This window comes from Haliaeetus albicilla, chromosome 24 (assembly GCF_947461875.1).
Source record: "Haliaeetus albicilla chromosome 24, bHalAlb1.1, whole genome shotgun sequence".
Classification (NCBI taxonomy): Eukaryota; Metazoa; Chordata; class Aves; order Accipitriformes; family Accipitridae; genus Haliaeetus; species Haliaeetus albicilla.
This window is the reverse complement of record NC_091506.1, coordinates 13,652,103-13,673,214: the sequence shown is the minus strand read 5'-3', so window position 1 is coordinate 13,673,214 and position 21,112 is coordinate 13,652,103. Positions and strand designations below refer to the sequence as shown.

At 36.9% G+C, this 21,112-nt stretch overlaps 1 protein-coding gene across 2 annotated transcripts in view; it reads right to left on the bottom strand.

Moving 5' to 3' along the window:
• Positions 1-21,112, bottom strand: part of EEFSEC (eukaryotic elongation factor, selenocysteine-tRNA specific) — a 129,088-nt gene that overhangs the window by 54,118 nt on the left and 53,858 nt on the right. For both annotated transcript variants that reach the window (XM_069812183.1, XM_069812184.1), the window contains exon 5: positions 2,343-2,978. In XM_069812183.1, coding sequence (XP_069668284.1) covers positions 2,343-2,978 — 636 coding nt within the window. The remainder of the gene's footprint in view (positions 1-2,342; positions 2,979-21,112) is intronic.

Genomic DNA, 21,112 nt, shown 5'->3' with positions numbered 1-21,112 from the left:
GCGTTTCTTAGGAAATTTGCTCCACTATCCTTTTGGCACCCATCACAGAAAATGCCAACTCTGACTATCTACAGTACCACAGGAGGCAGAATCAGAGAACAAACCTAACCTGCAGATGTACTATTCGATGGCAACTGTTCATTTACAGGGCCAATTAGTATTCAGACAGACAGTGATCAAGGCCCATATATAGTGCACACTGTGTGACAGATGAAGACAGGATAAAATAATAAAACCTCCAGCTCTATATTTTAAAAAGCAAGGGAAGATATCAAAACAGTTCACAAATATATCAGCCTAATAAATTACTCTGTTGGTCAAATATTAAATAACCCACATTCATTGGTTATTTTCTGGATCAGAAAATAAAATATGCATAATTTGATTACTATTATTCCATTATTTACACAGTAAAATCAATAGCAGAATACGTAAACTAGCAAAGGATTTGAAAATAACATTAAATAAAAACAACTAAAAATGCATGACCGAGGCTAACAGCAAACTCTGTTAACCCAGTCAGGCAACTCACACAGTTGGTACTCTGCTAGTTTTCAAATCCCATAGACTAGTGCCATGAATTGGGAGCAAAAATAAAGGCGGCATCTGAGACCAGTTTATTTCAATTAAACAAAACACAAGCAGCATGTGTCTCCATGGGTCACACAAACTTCTGTTCTCATTTATATTCCTACAGCTGCAGAGAAACAAAAGGACTTGGTAAGCCAGGTCTCACTGGATATTAACAGCGTGGGCCACGCACAAGCAAGTAAATTTTTAGCAAAGATAAAGGCAAATGCTTCATGAGTTCAAGATAGCTCTAGAGCATCAGAAGAACTGGTATCCACACATACACATTTGGTCTAGAGCTTCTCTGCAGCTTAGAGGACAGAATACTTTGGACCTGTTGTTCTAGTTCAACATCACCATCAGCCAAAGAAAAGTAGCCAGCCATTTCAAACAAAGGAAACAATACACCTGCTACCAAAATTTTGAAGAGTGACTGCTGATTTTGGGTGTCCCATATAACCCATATTAACAGAGACAAAATTTTCAGGAAGCTACAGATACCTTCCTCCTACCTACCTTCCTAGTGACAAAACTGGCATCCAAAAACCCAACAAAACACCACAGGTCTGTAGTTCCTTTGGAAAGAATGGCCTCCAAAGTCAGTAGTGGAAATTCAAAGGAGAAACACTTTTTTTCTAAAAGTATCTAAACCAGACACATAGAAACCTCAGAGAAAAAGAGGACATACAAATTGCCCATTTGATCAATTAATATAGTGGGGCATTTAAAAAAGAACCTCACTAATTCAAAATCATGCCCTGACAGGGATCTTGGTTTATTTTTTACTATTAAATTACTAAAGCAAACAAACAAAAAAGTATTCAAGAAGTCTGCATTATAAATTGAAAACATGGTAAGGTATGCTAAGTGTTTAGTCTCCTACAATAAAATAAGGAGAGATATAAGGAGAGATATCATGCAGTACTCAACACAGCTTTATGGAATTTTGAAAGGCGGTAACAACACTAAACATTTTGTTCAAACAGTCAGGTTTTGGATTAGGAAAATAAAAATAGTTCTTTACCCAAAAGTTAATAAAATACCTACCACACTAACATATCAAGTAAACATTTGCTAAAGTTTACATCAGCTCTGCTCAGTTAGGGGTAAGCAATTAAATTATTTATATATTGCACATCTCCACCTAAGCCATTCATCATGAAAAATTCCACTACGGGATGTATAAACAAATGGTTCTCCACCGATTACTGAAAGGTAGCCACCACCAAGATCGAACTTACAACAGCAATGTAAATAATACCAACCACTATAGATGGTATATCTACCCATACTTAAGGGATAGTAAAAAAATCCCAATTCATTTTTACTGTAGATGCTAGCTCCTCCAGAAAGCACATCTCTATTTTCTGCTACAATTTTCAATGTACTGCAGAATAACTGTGTAAAATATGTCAATGGAAAGCTGGAAGTTTTGTCAACTGGGAAGAGAACAGATGAGCCACTTAGGAAGGTACACAAACAAAGCAAGTTTGCAGGAAGAACAGAGTGGCTAGACATCAAAAGGATCAGTGAAAAAACAGCATCAAATTACTCAACACAGCATTGAATGAATAAACTAGTCACTTTTAAGCAGTGATTTCTGACTGTTTGCAAGCAGACAAGATGTAATATACTACGTATACAAACATAAGAAAAATGTGTGTAAAGACTCTGGAACATAACAGTGAAAATTCTGTAGCCCACCAATATGTGTACTTAACACAGAACAAATATTTCCTCTTCCCATGTATAGCGTTAGAGAGGCAGCTTACCCTTTCCACTTGTCCTTCTTTGTGCTTCAGTTTGTACACTTTCAGCTTTGGAAGGAAAGTCTCCGTGTAGTTCTTGTCTTCCATGCCTTGGAGCAGCACCCCATGGAACGCCAACCTGCAGGTATTTGCGTGAATATCTGTATCCAGCTTGGAGCCGATCACAAGGCACAATTTAGGACAAGTGACTGGTTTTTCAAACTCTAGTAAAGCCCACTGTTGTTTTGGGAGCTGGACTTCTCCTGCCTGGTCATTTTCTTTGTTCTCTGAATTTGAGTCCTTTGACAAATATTCCTCTTGATAAAGATAATCTTTTTCGAAGTCAAAAACATTTTCTTTAATTTCTTCATTGAAGTCAGCAGGGGCTGGACTGAAGAACATCACTCTTCCCATAACTGTTTCATGACCAACTGTGATATGGAACTTGGCCTTGGTCTGAAGAGCTCCTCGAAAATACTGGATTTTCTTCAGAGAAATTATTGCAGCATGGATGGTGTGAAGTGATTCTGGGGTGCAAATTAGGCCTCGTTCTAGCAGTTTGGGATCAAACTGGGTTACACAGATACCCACTCTGTCACCCTGCATAGCGTAAGTCACAGGAGTGTGGAACATCTGCATGGACTTGACTTTCTTTATCACCTATTGATGAAAGACCAAGAAAAAAAAGCAGCAATTAATTGCACAACTGCATCACAAGCACAAAGCCACATATCACATCCTGCTGTCTTGTAAGAGGACTGAACTTCTAGAATAGTCCACAGTTCAAAAAGTTGAAAGTGAACAGAGAACATACTCCATCATTTAGAATTACCACAGGTTTGCACTTCCTAGCTTATTCTACTTCTGTTCATGAGACTGTAAGATCATCATTGCCACAATTACGTTGATATTTGCACCACCTGTGTTGCAGTACCTACGTACTCTCTGCAAATCAACAGATATACCCACACCGTGGAATAGCTTATTTAACATACTCCCCCTAAGCACCTGCACCATCAAAGGTGTAGCACTACTACCCATCCATGCACCTATGTGACTGTTTTCCCACCCCTTCTATGAAAATCATTTCATACACTTCTTTGACTTCGTTGAATTCAACTGTAAAACATTCAGTACAAAAAACATTTCCTTATATTGTATTTGTACAACACCTAGCACAATGAAATATTGCAAACCACCATTGCAAAATAATTAGTAATACAAAAATCTACCATCTCCTAGTCTATGACATTCCATATATTAAAAAAAGGCCTCAAAGGTTTCTTGCAAAGATTTGAATGTTCATAAATATATGGCTAGTGTTACTGTCACAAAAATGTGGGGTCCCACCTGTTAATATTATCATAGGAAAAGTGCAGCACTGGCCACCACTTAAAATTTATTTAGCTCTTCCCAGATGCTATAAAAGTTTGACCTTAATGAGCTTGCTATTGTATTACTTATTTCAAGGAGTTCTCAAGGGGAAGGGAAGAATGAAATAAGCTTTTAGAGATCACTGTAGGCTCAGCTTCGTCAGATTAAATCAGTTTGGTTTAACAAGGGTTTATTTTGGCTTTTCTTTCAGTTCTGCAAACCATCCTTTAGTAAGATCCCCCCCCCCCCGTTTCCATGTAACCAAACGTTTTTTCTGATAATATGTTTATGTTGCTACCTGTTACATCCATACTAATGCTGGATGCTTGGATAGGTAACCACTCTGCTTGCAATCTCTATACTAGACAGCTTTTAATACTGAAATGATGTTTTTAGCAATAAAAAAAATATTTATCTTCTAAATAAATATTAAGTACTTGAACAAGAGTCCTTAGCAGAGAAAAGTTACACACAACATTTTTGAAAGGCTGAAACCTCAAAATTCAGATCCAAGAACTGAAGTCTCCATGGAAATGCTCTGTTCCAGAAATAATTTCTTTAGTATGTCTTTATCAATATACAACAGATTATACTGTGAATGCATACAGAACAACAATATTGTTAGAACAGATCTCAACTCTCAGTATAATTTCTTCTTCTCTCTCCCTTTTCCTAGTACCAATTCTACAGCTATCAAAAGGTTCACGTCAAATGCTACTGTGCAATTCTGAGCATTCAAGCCATTAGTATCTGTCTTACTCAGCTGGAACTGTTCTCAAATCAATCTCCAACCACTGCATATCCCTTTGTAGCCCATCTTTGAATCCTGGCCCACCTTATTTATCTTCTAACTCCTGAAAATAAAACCAAAATACGCAAGCACTGATGAAGAGAATCCCAAACCAAAGGATTGGACTCAGCAGATGCAGGCTTCATCCTCAGTATGTCACACAGCTTAAAGCCCATCATTTAGGTTAGATGAGACTGAACAGTCTAGAGAAGTTAACCTTATTAATTTTAATCACAGAATTATTTACTTACAGGATAATACTGAAAATAACAGCTTTTCTTCTGCATCTTGGATGCAATACATAAGCGGAAACAAAACTAAGTTTTTCACCTTTTCCTTTTCTACAAAGCCTGCTGCCCTATATGAAGGGCATAGTACTTGGCTTCAGACAAATCTTTGTACGCCTATTCCCAACATCACCAAACTAGGCAATACTAAGAGAAGACTGTAGAAAAAAAAGGAAGAAAAACTCAGAGGGGAATAAATTGCAGAAACTTAGATCAAAATAGAGGAGTATAGATGAAAAGTCTATTGGCTGAACTAATACCTTCAGTAACTGGAATATAAAGAGCTCTCCAAATAAGTTAGCAAAAAATAGTCACAGGCAATATACAGAGAGCTGAATAAAAACGTGAAAAAGTCTAGCAGCTACATAGCTTCTAGAAAACAACAAAAATCCTGTATTCCTTCTTGAAGTCATAACTACACAAATAACAATGGCCATAAGCTTCACCACTACAAATATTGTTAGGGTTTCCTGGATATCTGGCTGCTAACCAAAACCAAAAGAAATGCCCTTTTTCAGATTATAAGAAGTTATTATTGCAATATTTTTCAGATCAAATGCCACATCAATGCCTCCGTATTCTTGGAGAATCCACAGAATATTATGACAAAGGAGATCAAGAGGTGTATTCATGTGAGAGAAGAACTCCTCACTAAAAAGCCTGGACCAAAATAGTTTGGTATAATCTTACCTAATGTCAGAACAGACTTAAAAGGCCATTCTAAATACTCACTAGGATTTCAGTTTCAAGCATTTTTGTGCTCAAATACATATTCATTATCCCTTCAGGCAAACCTCCTAGACAGTACTACCTATCTAGATGAATTAGGGAGAAACAATTTAGCATTTATCTCCACCTTTCTATTCACTTCCAAGGTCATACTTTTGAAGGCTGGAAGTATGGTGGCTTGAATCAAACCCTTCCTTCTTTCATTTGCTATAACCTACTCCTCCCTCTCCAGTTTCAATCATTGTGATAGCTGCAACACTGGTGATACAAGTAATGTTTAAGGACTTTAAAAAAAAAAAAAGGTGGTTTTCTAAATATATGTGTTCCAAAAAAATAAACAAGCACTACAAGATTGAAATTGCCACATGAAAAGTGCCAGCCCAAACCATTTTGAAGACTTCTGTGATTTTGTATGTGATACCAGCAGTAAATCTTTCATCTTCTACACCCATGGACAGGGTGAATAAGTGACAAGAACTAAGGAATCTTCCAGCACTGTCCCTCTTCAGCACAAAACTGGAACTAAAAGATGCACAAGAGATCTTATGCAGTTTTCTATCTTAAATGGAGCCACAATACTAAGATTTTTCTCTTTATTATTAATATTCCAATTTATAATAGAAACTACTCACCTAAACAGTTGAGTGAAATTATACTTGCCAGTCTCTAAAATAGTCTACATGCATTCATCTGAAATATCTTTCACAGATTCGCATAATATTAAAGAATAAGAATTATGTTTAAAAATACCTATTCTTGTGTCCATATACTCAGAACACAGCTTTTAATTAAGCATCTATGAAACATTTCTTAAAAGTGTTATGCCTACCCTCCCCCCTTAAATTCAATCAAATGATTAGGCTTGATGCATCTGACATGCACATAAATAACGATCAGAAGGAGAATTAAGAAGTTTTTCTAAACCATTCACGTCACAAACTTCTTCAATGAGATTTGCAGTCCTCAACCATGGCATACAGAGCTGGCTTGTATCAGAATACTAGCTATGTTCTTCCACATTTCTCAGTGTTAAACAACATTAAAAAGAGTATACAATTGTAAAGGTCACTTTCCATGACAAAAAGCTTGCTGCAATTCCTACACATAGGAGAAACTTGGCAGTGGAGTATCAATACAGGAGCATTTTCCAGCATTGCGTGAGGCTCCCGTTAATACATTCGCTTGTGGTCCTCACAGTCTCCAGTGCAAGTTCAGGAAAAGTTTTGGATCCTAACTAATTCTCTCTCAGGCTGCTCTTTCAGGAAACAGTATCCTAATTAAAAAACCCACTGAAAATCTTCAGAATCATGTAAAGGTAAGTTTTCTTCCACCAACCAAAGAAGCTTATCTGTGCTGCCCCCCACATCCTGGCTGTGCTCACCCAGAGTTTTAAGAATCACCTGATTTCTTTGTAGCTGGGTCTGGCTTTCAGACAGGTTTGCTTGTCCTCAGACACGTAAAGGGAAAGATACTGCATTACTCAACCTACTGAAAATCAGCACTTCGTGCTGACCTATCCAGTACCTTGCAGAAGATTTAATCAGCCCATCTATATTTGTTCTAAATGTAAATGGTTTTTCCCCTTATATTCATGGTATCTATTCTTGTATCTAAAATTCCCATAGACTTATCAGAGGACAGAAGAAAAGTAAATGGGAGGAACACATTCAAGTCTGTTCCTTTTCTTCTACCTGTTCTCAGAATCAGAGAGTTCTACAGTACCAGAATCAACTGTAAAAGGAATATACAGCACAGTACCCTAACTGACAATACACTCTGTTCCAAGAGCACAACATATGTAGGAATTAGAATCTGACCAGAACAATGCTAGAGTGCACTTTGGTGATGGGGCGGGTGGATTAGCTCACACAAGAACAGAGTTGGAATTGCATCTCCTTCAAAAGGTCAGATGTGGAACCAGCAGAGAAGTGAATCAAGTGAGTTGATCTGCACCCACTGGATCAAATAACAAGAGCCAGAGTAGCTTTAAATCACTAGCTTCCTGTTTTCTGAGCAGACCATGAACATCAGTACAGCATTTCATTCCATTTCACTGTGACCCCGACTGACAGAGACATTCGTCCATGGTTTAAAATACTCCAAATGTAGCATTCTTCTTCAAGAGACCGAACTACATAACTAAAATTCATCTTTGTTTCGTCTGGCCTTTAAAATACAAACCTGGAAGCACTGAAAAGGATGCAACTGGCCCTCAGTACTAGATTTGTTTCTCTTCTGTGTATCTAGTTTCCGTATGTAAGGGACCCCACAAGTTATAGAGCAGTTCTGAACTTTCACATATTTTCTTTAGCTTTACAGCAATAGAAATTTCAGGCAGGGATCTGGAGTTGGGGCTGGATCCACCCATTTACCACCAGAATGACATTAAATACTTCAGAGCATTCTGTCCTGAGCAATAGGAATTCGTAACCAAGACCAGCTATGACCAGTATCTTCGGCACTTCTTTTGAGCATCCAGGTTTTGTCCTCAAAATGCTGTCTGTAAAACAACTTCTATTTCATCTTGTCCAATGAAAATAGTGCAAGGCCCATTTTAGCAATTCACTAGAGACATATTTTACTCTTCTTCTGGGCATTTAGACACAGAAAGCAAGTGAACAATATTGAGTGCAACTTTAAAAGAGACAGACTTTACTGCATGCAAACAATGTAGGTAAGCATGGAAAATTAGACACCATTATAAAACTTGCTACAAACTTCACTAAGAAATTAACTCACGTTTTATTTTCTAATAATGGCACAAGGGAATTGATTATATCTCACCGTATAAATCAAGAACCATGTGTTGAAATCTTACATCATTTGCAAAGGGATTTGCTTCACTTTTAAAATTTTATTTGTATAATCACATTAATGTTCCTGAAGCATTATGTAAAGGTCTATAAAAAGGGTGAGAAAGAAGTTTGTGTGTTCAAATGTAGATTAAAAAAAATGCAAAACAGAAATCAAAGCACCCAAACAGTTCAGCCCTTGAGATAAACAAATGTATTCAATATAAGAAGAGAACCCATTATTTGAAGACCAAAGGAAAAGCCCACTAGGATTTTCAAAGCAGTTTAGTACAGACTAATAGAAAACAGGATACAGAAAAGTCCACTAATGACTTTTTCCCCTGATATGTCAGAGCTTCTTTTCCTTTATTTATCCAACTTCCATTAAGTTATCAACCATATGCCATTGCTCATAGCTTCTTTAGATAAGAACCTAGCCATCCTGCTGCCTCCCAATACAAGCATATTTCCCTGTAATACTGAAGAGAAACTGAAAAGTTAAAATAATTAGTCTCAGCAATCTATTAGAGAAAATACTGATTATAAATGCAGTATTTATAAAAGGAGTATTACATATGTATTACAAAAAGAGACCTCACTGCAAATGCAGAGGACTCAGCAAGTTGAAAATAACGACCACACCTTCAAGCCCAGCTGCTAAGAGCTGCATCTTTAAACTTACATCCAAGAAGGAAGAGGAACTGATAAATGAAGAAAGCACTGTTTCAGCCCTGAGGTTTAGAAATACACTAAGAGCAAGCCTGCCTGAATCAGCATCCAAACAAGAAAAAAAAAAACAAAAAAACAAACCCCAAACCAACCTACCTTGAGAGGCATAAACTGACCACACATTGCAGCCAAGTGCCAAACACAAGAAATACTACCTTAATATCAGCCAGTAGAAGTGCCTCCTTACAGCTAAGGAGGAGCAGCAAACTAAGGCCCAACTGCATGACCAAAATGAACCCCATATCTGCTGCTTTTGAAAGCGAGGACCGTCTTCCCTACTGCTCTACTACAAATCCAAATAAAGAATAAGGCATCTCATCTTCCTGCTTCCAGTATCATCTCTTGGTGGTCAGAGAATATCAAGCTGCACTGTCAAAAAAATGCAGCCTGCTTGTCTGAAAGGCTACCTCAATTTTTAGTTTTCGGCCAACCCTTGTCTAAGCACATACACTGAAACTAAGCAAAGCTCTAATTCAGACCTAAGACTGCTCTTACATGTAAGCAGATCTTTTCATAAATTCTCTTCTAAAAGTGAACAATGCCGAATTCTTTGCTTTATGAGGGACAACCATTCACAAGCAAAGCTGAGTCCTATGATGAGCAGGCAGCAATGTGTTTTGCAAAGGCAGCAAACCATTCCTGTTTGAAAGCGTCAAAAGGACACCTAGGCTGTGAAGGCACAAGACAGCAACAACGAGCATTCAGAAATCACAAGTCAAGGCCTCTGCCCTACTCCATCCACATCCTCCATCCAAAAAAAATAAAAAAATCTTTTATTTTAAAAGTTAAGATATAGAATACTTTCTTAATTAACTGAGATGCCTTTGTGGTTCACTTCCTATCTCAATGAACATTGAGAAACATTAGTTCCAAATCTTCAACCAGGATTTCAGAAACGGCGTAAAATTGAGATAAAACAGAAGCTGTCAATAGTACATTGTTGAACAGCAATCACACAATGCAAACTTTGCCCACTGCTCAGGTTGTGGAAAGCCATCTCTTCTAAGTCACCATCACAACGGCAGCTAAGACCAACTACGAAGAGTAGAAGCCTCAAAGAATCTGAAATAATTCCAAGTCTGTGGGTGCCACCAAGACCATGTGGCTTAGCAACCATTTTCTAAAAGATCTTGAATATTTCTAGAATCTATTATTCATCCATGGCCTCACTTTGCCTGCAGATGGGAAAGGAATATAGCACCTGGAAGAAAAACTATTTCACATAGAACGATTCTTTTAACTTAATTTTTTAAAATGAAGTTTATAAGGGCACTCACCATATGTCCACTGTGGTGCTTATGTAATGCCACATACGTGCTATTGGATTTTTATTTTTTTTTAATATACTCCTCCTCCTGATAAAATAACACCATAGCCTGAAAAGCCTGCACTGCCACACTGGAATAAAGTAATATAGAGGGGGATGCTAAAATCCCTTTAGCTTATTTCCTTTCACAGCATCTAAAATATGGCTATGCACCCAGTAAATAAAGCAGGTCAATGATCTTACTCCCATGCTGCTCTGCTTTAATACTGTAATTTTAATTTAAATTACATGTATGCTATATTCATGCACATAACCACAAATCAAAAATTAGCAAATGTTAAGATTAAGATTTTGCACATAAAGTTAAGTGATCTTCTGTGCCTACACATTCTCCTGTAGCCTTTAAGTATATAATCTAAAATTTCTTCAACCAAACCTAATCCATCCCATGCACAGGCTGGACAAAGCTCACTGAATAAGAGAACTATCGTCTATTTATAGTGACTGAACTGCCCTGAATTCATTATTTACTGTAAACCATCAAATTCACACTGTATTGCATATACACTATCTTACTGGAGTATTTATTTGGTAAACTTCAGTAATCTTGTCACCCTTGTGATATAACATGGCATTATGCCTCACTGCAGATAGGAAACTCAACTGCATCATTTGTCACAATCCAAATTCTCAAGAAAAACCCACTGTCCAGTTTTTGAAAGCAAAAGGCTGATTTTTCAGAATATTTATCATTTCACAGCAATTCTCTTCATTCACAGCAAAGCCTCCAATAGCCTTAACCACTTCAACCAATTTTCAGCTCACACCAGAACGCCCAAATCCAACCCATACCTCCCCAGCTTCCACATGAGAATGCTGTGAGAGATGTTACCCAAGCCTTACTGAAGTCGTGACCCTTCCTGTCTCTACATTTTGCCACAGAAGGCAATCAGACTGGTCAAGCATGATTTGCCCTTGCAATGTTTCCCAGTAATTACATGTTCTCAATATGCTCTTCAGCTGCCACCCATTACATCTCCTCCTCTACCTAGGATTCACAAGGGGAACACCAAGACCACCAAGCCCCACCGCACCTTTATTTTCTCTCTGCTTTGTCTCTTCTAGATTTGGGTGAATCTATTCACGTAGGGAAAGACCACATCCCCCTCTGGCCAAAAGAACATAACAGCTATACACGTTGAACACTTGAGGCTGTAGGTAGGTAAGAGATCCCCACACTCCAATGATGTGTGGAAGGAAGCAGAAGCCAGACACCTACTGTATATCCTTTCACCTCCAAATAATTAAAATATCTGGTAGGTTTTTTGTAACCAAAAAAGGAATCTTAAGATGTCAAGCATCCTTAAATTAAGCGGTACTGCTTGTGCCATCTATCACTACAGATGACAAAGTACACATTTTAAAAGTGTAATATAATGCCGATAAGCTTAGCCAGCAAGTATCTAGGCAGAGAGTGTCAGACCCATAGTAAAACTATGGCATAGAATAAGCTTAATGTTTACATACCAATTAAAATTTCTGCAACTTATCAAAAAATATTTCAATAAAACATTTTACAAAGAAAAAAAAAACCCCAAAAGAAGTCAAAACCAATGCAAAACGATAGGTTAAAGAAAGGCTGTCTGGAATTTTCTTCTTCCAACAGAATGAATTGAATTTTTTCCAAATAGATTTAGGTTTAGAACAATAACAACACTTTTATCTGAAGACTTCAAAGTCACATGCAAAAGAATATATCACAGTAAACACAGGGTTGAAGGTTTTATAGAAGAACTTCTACTGGGATTTTTTTCTTCTTCTTTAAAAGAAATTTGTTTACTACCAGTCTTTGAAAAGCATAAAAGGGAGGAAACTATAGGGTAAAGAAGTAAAACTTTTACGTGTAAGGAACATTTGGAGCTTTGTGAGAAGACTGGTTTTGGTAGAATGTGTGACATGTAGCCCAATGTGAGTAATATTATATCTCAAATAAAAATCAGCCCATGAATATACATAATCCAAAAGGTAATTCTCCCAATCTCTGAAATGTAATGGAGCCACTCTAGATCACTGAGGCATGAATATTTACCGTATTCAGGCTTTACTGCTCTCGATCTGGGTTCAATTTTGCAAATTAAAACGAAGGCTCTGTGGATAGAGAGATTAAAGAAGAGCATCCCAAAGCTTGCCTGTTTCCTTGGTGTGGTAGCAGTGATCTGGTTACCCTTCTGTTAGGTTATTTCTTTTTACTTAATGGAGTAGGTCAAAAGCAATTGAGAGTGGAAAGAGGAGGTCATTATTGGGTCACAACCTTGGAGTTAAAGGCTCACTAAGGAAAACAAACACAGAGCGAACATAAAGCTGCATTTAAAAATAAAACCTGTAATGAAAAATAATATTTTCAGCTCTTTTCACTTTTATTTTGACAGGTCAAGGGGAAAAAATAAGAACAAAGGTTTTTTTGCTGATTTCTTTCTTGCAAACAAAACTCTCCTGTCCCTTCTCTAAAGTAAGCTTGTTAATAGAAGCCATGATTTATACAAAATGAAACAAAGGTGATGAATAATTACAGAGAGATCTGGTAGGCTTCATTAGCTGTGGCAAATATTAACATTAATCGTGATGATTTGTACATTTTCTAGGAAATACTTGGAATATAAACACAACACCACTACAGTGCAATGCAGCAAACAAGCAAACATAGGTATGCACATTAGTACAAATCAAATGATATGGTACTACTAGTGAATTCCTTACACTAATTACAGTCAAAACAAAAGGCTACCTCTGCTATGAGAGGAGAAGAAAAGAAAAAGGAATCAATTACTATCAGACAAGTATTTTTTGCAATACTTCTTTTCAGTTTATGAAATGAACAATTGGTATACAAAATCTTTATAGCTCTTCCTTGAGGTAAGATTATTTTAGTGGCAAATATTAAAAGAGTTCATCTGATAAGCAATTTCTAATACAAGTCAGTAACAGTGATTAAGATTAGATGAGTAAACTTATATCCTCTGCATTGTATGATATTTTCAAAATCTAAGCAGTTAAGCCTAGAGTAAAGAACAAATGGATTTATCCCTACCACCTTGGCAAATAATACTAAGCTGTTAAAGGAACAAAGCAGTACGGTGCAAAGTTTGATATAGCAAAACCAAATTCTAATGCACAGATACATGGTACAAAAAAAAAAGTCAGGTTTACAGTAATGATTCTGATTAATCCATTCACATGCAGGTGGGAGAAGAAAGGGGACAAAAGGGCAGAAAAACGGAGTGGGAAAGAACGAAGAGACTGCATCTTATGAAACTGGAAATAAAGCCAAAATATAGTGGTCATCAGCTAGCAAAACCAGCATTTGCCATATAGAGGTGCCATGTGATATCTTATAAGAAATTCACACTTTTTTGCCTCTGAGCTACATCCTGGTACCAAAGGGTTACTGTGCTTTGAAACCTTCACCAACGGCCTTACTAAACATTTAATATTTTTCTTTCTGCTTTCTTAAAGGCCCCAGATGTGTTCTTGCAGATCAAAAGAGACCAACTTATAAAGTTAAACGAAATCAAGGGCTTTTGTTCTGAGGCATCGTTGCTGAACTAATTATTCCTGGATGTTGTTTAATGAAATAGCGGTGCCATATATTAAAACAGTTAACAGGATGAGTTGCGTGAGTTATAGGAAAGGTCTGATCCAGGATTATAAATTTAAGGTTTTCTTCAAAGGAGATGAAACAAACTACTCACAACTCCCCAGTCCCTTCTGTCACTGGAAGACTGAAATAAAGGAACCCAAAAATGTATGAAAGCTGAAATATCATTCTACATATTTACCCTTCCCTGAATCATAGAGAGCTAAAGATGGGGGAGTTCAAAAAACTCCTGAGATTCTTTGAGATGGGGAAATGAAGACCTAAGTTATCCTATCTATTCCTTGAATGCTACAAAGCCCAAGTTAAAATAAATATTGATAAAGTCTGAAGAGAAGCTTCATTTTAGATGTATATATGCAAACCAAAAAAGGACTCCCATCTTAAAAAACCCAATGTAAATAGTTATCAGAGCAGTTATTAAGCATTTTTATTAACAGGGAAACAGAAGGGAGGGAGGTAAGCAGAGAGCTATTCCAACATCAAATTACTCATAGAATTGGATCTTTTACATTACTCTGCAGCCCCCAGCTGCACCAATATTTTTGGTAAAATGCTTACTTAACATACATTTACCTTACCGAGAGAAACAAAAAACTCTCAAGATCCCTAAGGACATCTCAGACTAGGAAAGCAACTTTTCAGAACCAATGGCTCTTATGCATTCAGACAATAAACACTTCACTTCCCTACTGATAGTCTCTTCTGTGTTTGTATTTTACAGCCTGACACCGGCCAACCCAACACTTGACACCTAATTAACAGACCTAGGAGCTGGAGGTCCATATATTGATCACACTAAATGGGATTAGTGTGAAATAAAAAGTTCAAAGGGTCTTGACCAAACTTCACTAGAGCCCAGCTGTGACAGCTGCTATGAATTTGTGTATCCAGTGCCCCACATTTTTATTAAGAGGGGTCTGGCGCACAAGAGTATGCAGTAGCCTATGAGATCATGAAGGTTCACCTAACAATGTCAGGCTCTGTAACTGTAGTGACTGACTGAGGAAAAAAAATCCTCTTGCTTGTTTGCATAGGTCTTTTTGATTAACTCATGAAAAGGGTCCCTCACCTCTGATACAACAAGCATTTACAATAGACATATAGTTATGACTTCTTTGCCTCTCAAGGATTTGTTAACTTGCTATGAAAGAGTTGTCCAATTTCAAAAAAACCTAGGTTTGATTATAAAAGAAGTAATTCCCAATACATGCTGCAAGCATACCTAATATATTCTGACAATGACAGCCAGGAGCTGTATTCAAACGATAGAACTCCAAATTACTATCTTCTAAACACACCTTCTATTTGCCAAAACCGCTCAGCTGTCATCAGGTGACTAAATATTTCAACTTTTTACACACACGCGCGCACACACACACCCTTTTTAGTGGCAGTCCTACTGATGTGATTTTTTTAAGCCTTCATCAAGATCCAAAGAAATTACAACTATCACCAACTTATTTCAGAATTTTTGAGTACCTGTGCAAATTCATTTCTTATTTAAACAAGCTATCTCTTTTTCCAGTATCAAGTATCACAGACACCTGTAACGGAAACATGGGAAACTTACCGCAACTCGGGGAAGGGAACAAGCCCATCATGCAGACGCATGCATGTACCACTGAGGCACAGTGAATGCTCACCAGGATTCTCTTAGCTAATGCGATATTTACCAAAGTATTCAGGATAAACTATGAACAAAATGCAATTTTGCTTCTGTTGGTGCTTTTATTTATTGATTTGTTTTAGGATTCACTCTGTCAGAATATTTTCCAAAAAATTTGAGAAAGATCTGCTCTGAAAGTTTATATATCAACAATAAGGAAAATGGTCATTGGTCAGGAGGAAGAGATGGAAAACAGCTGTCGATTTATAAATCGTTTCAATCCATTATGGGTCTTTTTAAAAGGAAGCTAAATGTGGTCCCCAGGAAGGGACCTTAAACATAAGGCTCACTGAGGTTGCAACATGTACGGGTAACAGATGAGACAGCACTAGAGACATCACACAAAAATAACTGACGGCAGATCACCAACAACAGAAGCTTCATAAAAGTAAGGAGGGCAACCTGAAGCCTATGAAAGAAGAGTGGACTGTTAATGCTGGCATGTAAAGGTATTTCAGATAGCAAAGAACAATCTTTGAATGCAGCACACCAAAACCAGCTTTTCTTGCCTTTTGTTTCTCTCTTTTTTCCTATCTACGTATAGCTGTTCTTCTGATAGATTTCTTTCCTTGCAGAATCTTCCACTTCCTATTCTTTGGGTCTCATGGCTGTTGCACGCCAAGTCACACCTGCTGAGACGACCTTCACTGAAATGGACAATGACATTTCAAAGTACCACAATCAGGCTTCAAAATTAACATTCCAAGACCAGAAGAAGATTTCACATGTCTCTGCTCTGTCTGCAGTCAGGACTGGAAAACTGCAACTGCTACTCCCTCACAGTCTTGAAAGCTAGAACCTTTTCTTTTTAAATTGAATTTGAAATTACACGTAATCCAAAGTGTGCAGGCCACAAGAAATTCTTTGAGATAACTGGATCCATTCCAAAGGAAGCTTATCTAGCCCATCTACCAATGCAAAACTTTTTCCTTTTTCACTATATTATTTGGGGGTTGGGGGTTTTTTTGCCAGCATAGTTTTAAAAGTTCCATCAAATATTTTTAGAAGTACTTCTTCATGACCAGGTTTCCTCATTTGCAGATTCTTCACTGTAGTCGCTAGCTCTCACAGCTGCCATTTCCCCAAAATATTGGGGGATTATGTAGTTCCTCAATAGCGCAAAAATGCATCATGACTTTCTCTCTTGATACATTATATGTTGTAGTTGTATGCATGATTAAGAAATGCCCAAGGACAACCCACACACACTATGGAGGTTGACATCTCTAGAAAAAAAAATGTACAAAATTAAAGCGCCCCCAGTTAGGTTTGCTCATTACTAAAATCTAGGAGAAATACCTAGTATCAGAAGAGCATTTTAAAAGGAGACAAAGGCAACAACTTGCAATTGAAAATGAGCACCACTGTAACACCAGAAGTTACTGCTACTTTTTGCACAGGGTCTCTGCAAACAAGACCCCACTGCACCAGCCACCACATCTACCAACTGTTCTTCATTAGCCAAAACATTCTTCTCTCAAAAATCAAAACAGCATTTGCTCTCATCTTTAAGGGCAATGTTACACAGAGGATATCAGCATTTATCTTGGTGCAAATCGATGCTGAACTTGGACTGGATATCCAGAAGTCTCTTAAATACAGCAAAAAGAACTGTGCCTTCCTATGTTACAAGTTTATGTCCTTTTTATTCTAAAAGATGCATTAATATTCTTCTACAGTAAATATAAATATAGAAGATACTCATCACAGTGAGACTGCAAGATTTGGTTACTTGCAATTTTAGGAGACTGGACTAATATAATTCGGGATGCACCCTCCATTCCTGTATTTTATGAGGGTTTTGGTACAATTCGAATGACTTGAAAGAAAATATAATCTTATTGGAAGTGACTGGGTACCTTTTTTTAGGAAGAAAAATGTCTAACTAGAAAAGCCTACAGTAAGCCAGGAGTGAATCTGAAACTAAGAACTGATCATATCATTCAAAAGAAAAATGTCAATGTTAGAAACTCTTGCTACTACAGTCAATGTTAATTAGAGGAAATTAAGTCAGCAAGCTGGTACAACTGGTTGAAGTTTTATCGCTGTCTTTCAAGAGGAGGAGTGGGGGAAAGATAATTTAAACACAGATAGGCCAAAGATAAACAGAAAAATAAGAAAAGCTTTTCACTTGGCCAGTAAGCCAAGTTTCCAAAGTCACTCCAAGTAGATGCTTGCTCCAAACTAAAGAGACCTAGCTTCAAGAATCAGTAAAACAAAGATTGGGGGGGGGCACGGCAGCACAGAATACACACAATACTTAAGCACACATTTATATACCACTTACTCTATATTCTATGTGTAACATATGCACATTTCATAATCCTTCAGAAGATTAGATTTAGAAGAGGAAGAATTTTTAAAATGAAGTTTAATAGTTAAGTTACTAATGGTAGTCATTTTGTCTTAACACATTCATTTTCCTGTCTTTACTAAAAGGCAAACCAATACTGTACCACTGGAATATTCTCTGTTCAGTCAGCATCATCATTTCTTGCATCCCCTTTGGATATCATATTTTATAACTATGACAGTTTTTTCTCCCTTTTCCTGCAGAACGTAGGTACCACTTACTGCCTTCATTTTTTTTATTTTATTAAAGTGGGATAAATTGCACACTGTTTGGAAAACATTCCACCCCCTTATTTTTCTAAAGATATTATTTAAAATCCCAAAAGAATGTTAAATATTAACAAAAGCATAGGGTTAGCCTATTAGAATATCAAGTCTGACATGGTATCTAAGGCAAAGGCTTATTTCAGTTGCTTCAGAAGAAAAACATGAAACCCCAGTACCCTACCAACTGTGCAATAATGAAAATGAGGTTGTAATGAATTCCAACCTAACCCTCAACAGTGGATTCCAATTACTATGCTCATAGGAGAAGTAAAAATACTGACAAAATATAACACCATTTGTTCTGATAAAGTAGTGAACAATGCTGCAGAAAACCTTCCGCAGATGTAAATCTACAGAGAAAATCAGGTTCTCACTCAGACTTCACTCTTTTTAGTCTTGTTAGACTCCCCAGTATATGAAGGGGTGAGCTCTCAACTCTGCACACAGGCAAGGGAATGAAAAAGCAATGCTAGTATGAGGTTTAGCAACAAATAAATAGCTTTGCTGTTATAAATTTCAGTAGAAACATCATTAGTTAAACTTAGTGGGCTTTATGGTTTAATATATATTCAGCACAAGTAATTTTTCTACAAGCCTTTGGCTCCATCTGCTGACTTTTAATATTAAAAATAATTGATGAGGCTGAAAACATTCATGCTTCTGGAACACTTAAGTCCTCTACATTTTTGAAAGTATGGTTCAAAAGTTATAACTAAATACCCCCAGTGTATGGTCTAGTAATTTTGTCAGTTAAAATTAGCTTGAAACAACAATATACTAGCTCTGAGAAGAAGGCACCTGAGTGAGCCTGGGATGTACAAGGGGTAAACAAATATTACTTGGAAGACTGGCTGGAATCAGATTTAAGCAACAGGTATACATCTGGATGTTTATGTCACAGAATTGCCCACCAATTAACTCCAAATCTCAGGAGTGAGATTCTGAGCAGACTAATAAAAAGTGGAGATCTATAACATAACCCTTGGAGAGCTCATTGGAGACACTTGCTCAACACCTGCCTGTGCTGATTCCAGCTTCTCCCATTTTCACCGAGATATCTACTTCACAGAAACTAAAGCTCGTTGCATTTATGAATAAAAACATGATAAAAAAATTACTCTGAAAGGTTCAAAAGCCACAATATTTGCCTGTTCCACCTCTGATTTATTTTTCATTATTGCAGAATTCTGATCATTATCAGAGTGCTACAAACTCAAACTAGATAGAATTTCCACACAAAAAACTGCACATGAGAAATGTGTCTAATATGCTCTTTAAATATAGCACCCCCAAAAAAAAGTTACAGTACTTCACTGGCCATTTTTTACAGTTAAACGACTGAATCCATCATTAAATAAAAGCAGCCTAATTTACATTAACACTGAGCTCTCATGGCAGCAAATTATTTGAGCGGTAAATGGGATAATCAGCATCTCTGGCAATCTGTTTTCCTTCATGACTCGAACTTTCAGTACCTGTATTAGAAAAATCCAACAACCCACACACAGCCCAAAAACCCCCACGCTCAACTTTCAAAGACTTCCTGTGCCATCACTGTGCACTCTGAAAAGTACTTTTCTCTTATGATCAGTATAGGAGACGTGGTCAGCCTCTCAAACCAAATCCCACTTGTTAGAATTGCTATGTATGGGGAAGATTTTTTTTTTTTTAACATGCCATTCATAGCTTCTATATCAACCTACCGAAGTCTTAATATTTTACTTACAAACACAGGTAAAAAACAATAGATGGACTCATTTTTGCAAGGGGATTTAAACACAGAATGAAGTCTTAGCTGTAATAAAGCTACGCTTAAATCAGAATCTGAACCAGACCCTAAAGCTCACTCTTTATCACAAAGGTGTGAAAAAAGCTTTGTAGTAAAAGAAAAAATTTCCCAAAATGAAAATATAAGAAACCCTCTTACACATCACACATACCACAGATACCTTAGTTTCTAAAAAGCTTCTTTTAAAGCTATTAAACGTTTGTGTCTTTCAAATCTGAGACTGAAGCTAAGGAATCCATTACAAAAGCCATTACTTTCAAAAACTGTAAACAAAACACATGAATTCAAATTCTGAACAAAGATTTCCAAGAAATTTTAACAGTATATGAAACATTAGGAAGATACAAGACTCATTTCTACATGGTCATGCTCAGATATAGGTATAGAGCCAATAGGTTCAAAACTATAGTTATGCAAGAGTTCATGTCAGGGAAAATTATCACCACACAATTTGAGATTTGGAGCAATATTAAGGAAAATTTAAAAATAATATCACAGTTAAACATAAATCTAACCATCTGCAAATTTGATTTTCCATATACAAGAAAACAGCAAGAAAACAAGCATGCATATTGTAAAGCACTGTGCATAATTATAAAAGTTTTAATCACATCAATGTACTCTCTTTGTCAAAGTGTATCTAAATCCTGACTCAGATAAAAAGCCCTGGTTGGTGTCAGCGTAGCTAGATGACACTGAACAAATGAAAGGCAGGATTAAAACTTCACTTCTGAGCTGATCAGAAAGGACTTTGTCCATCAGGGACAACAATGTAATGTAAAACAAAAAGCAATAATACAATGTTTGATTTGTGGAGTTACTCACTGTGCCAGAAGACTTTAACATTATGGATTCAAAATAACATTAACTCAGCCCACTACACATTGTGGATATCTAGTGGTATGTTTTTACAACTGTTTGTAATGTACATGTCAGATGGCCTAAGTCTTTCTTGTGAGTCACAGCATAACCACAAAACTATGTCTAAATGTTAACTTTTCGTTCTCCCCCACCCCATTTAAGTCTGACGTAAGAATTTCTTTGCCCATCTCTCTTCCCATGTATGAATCTTCAAAACATCTTGCCAATATTAACTT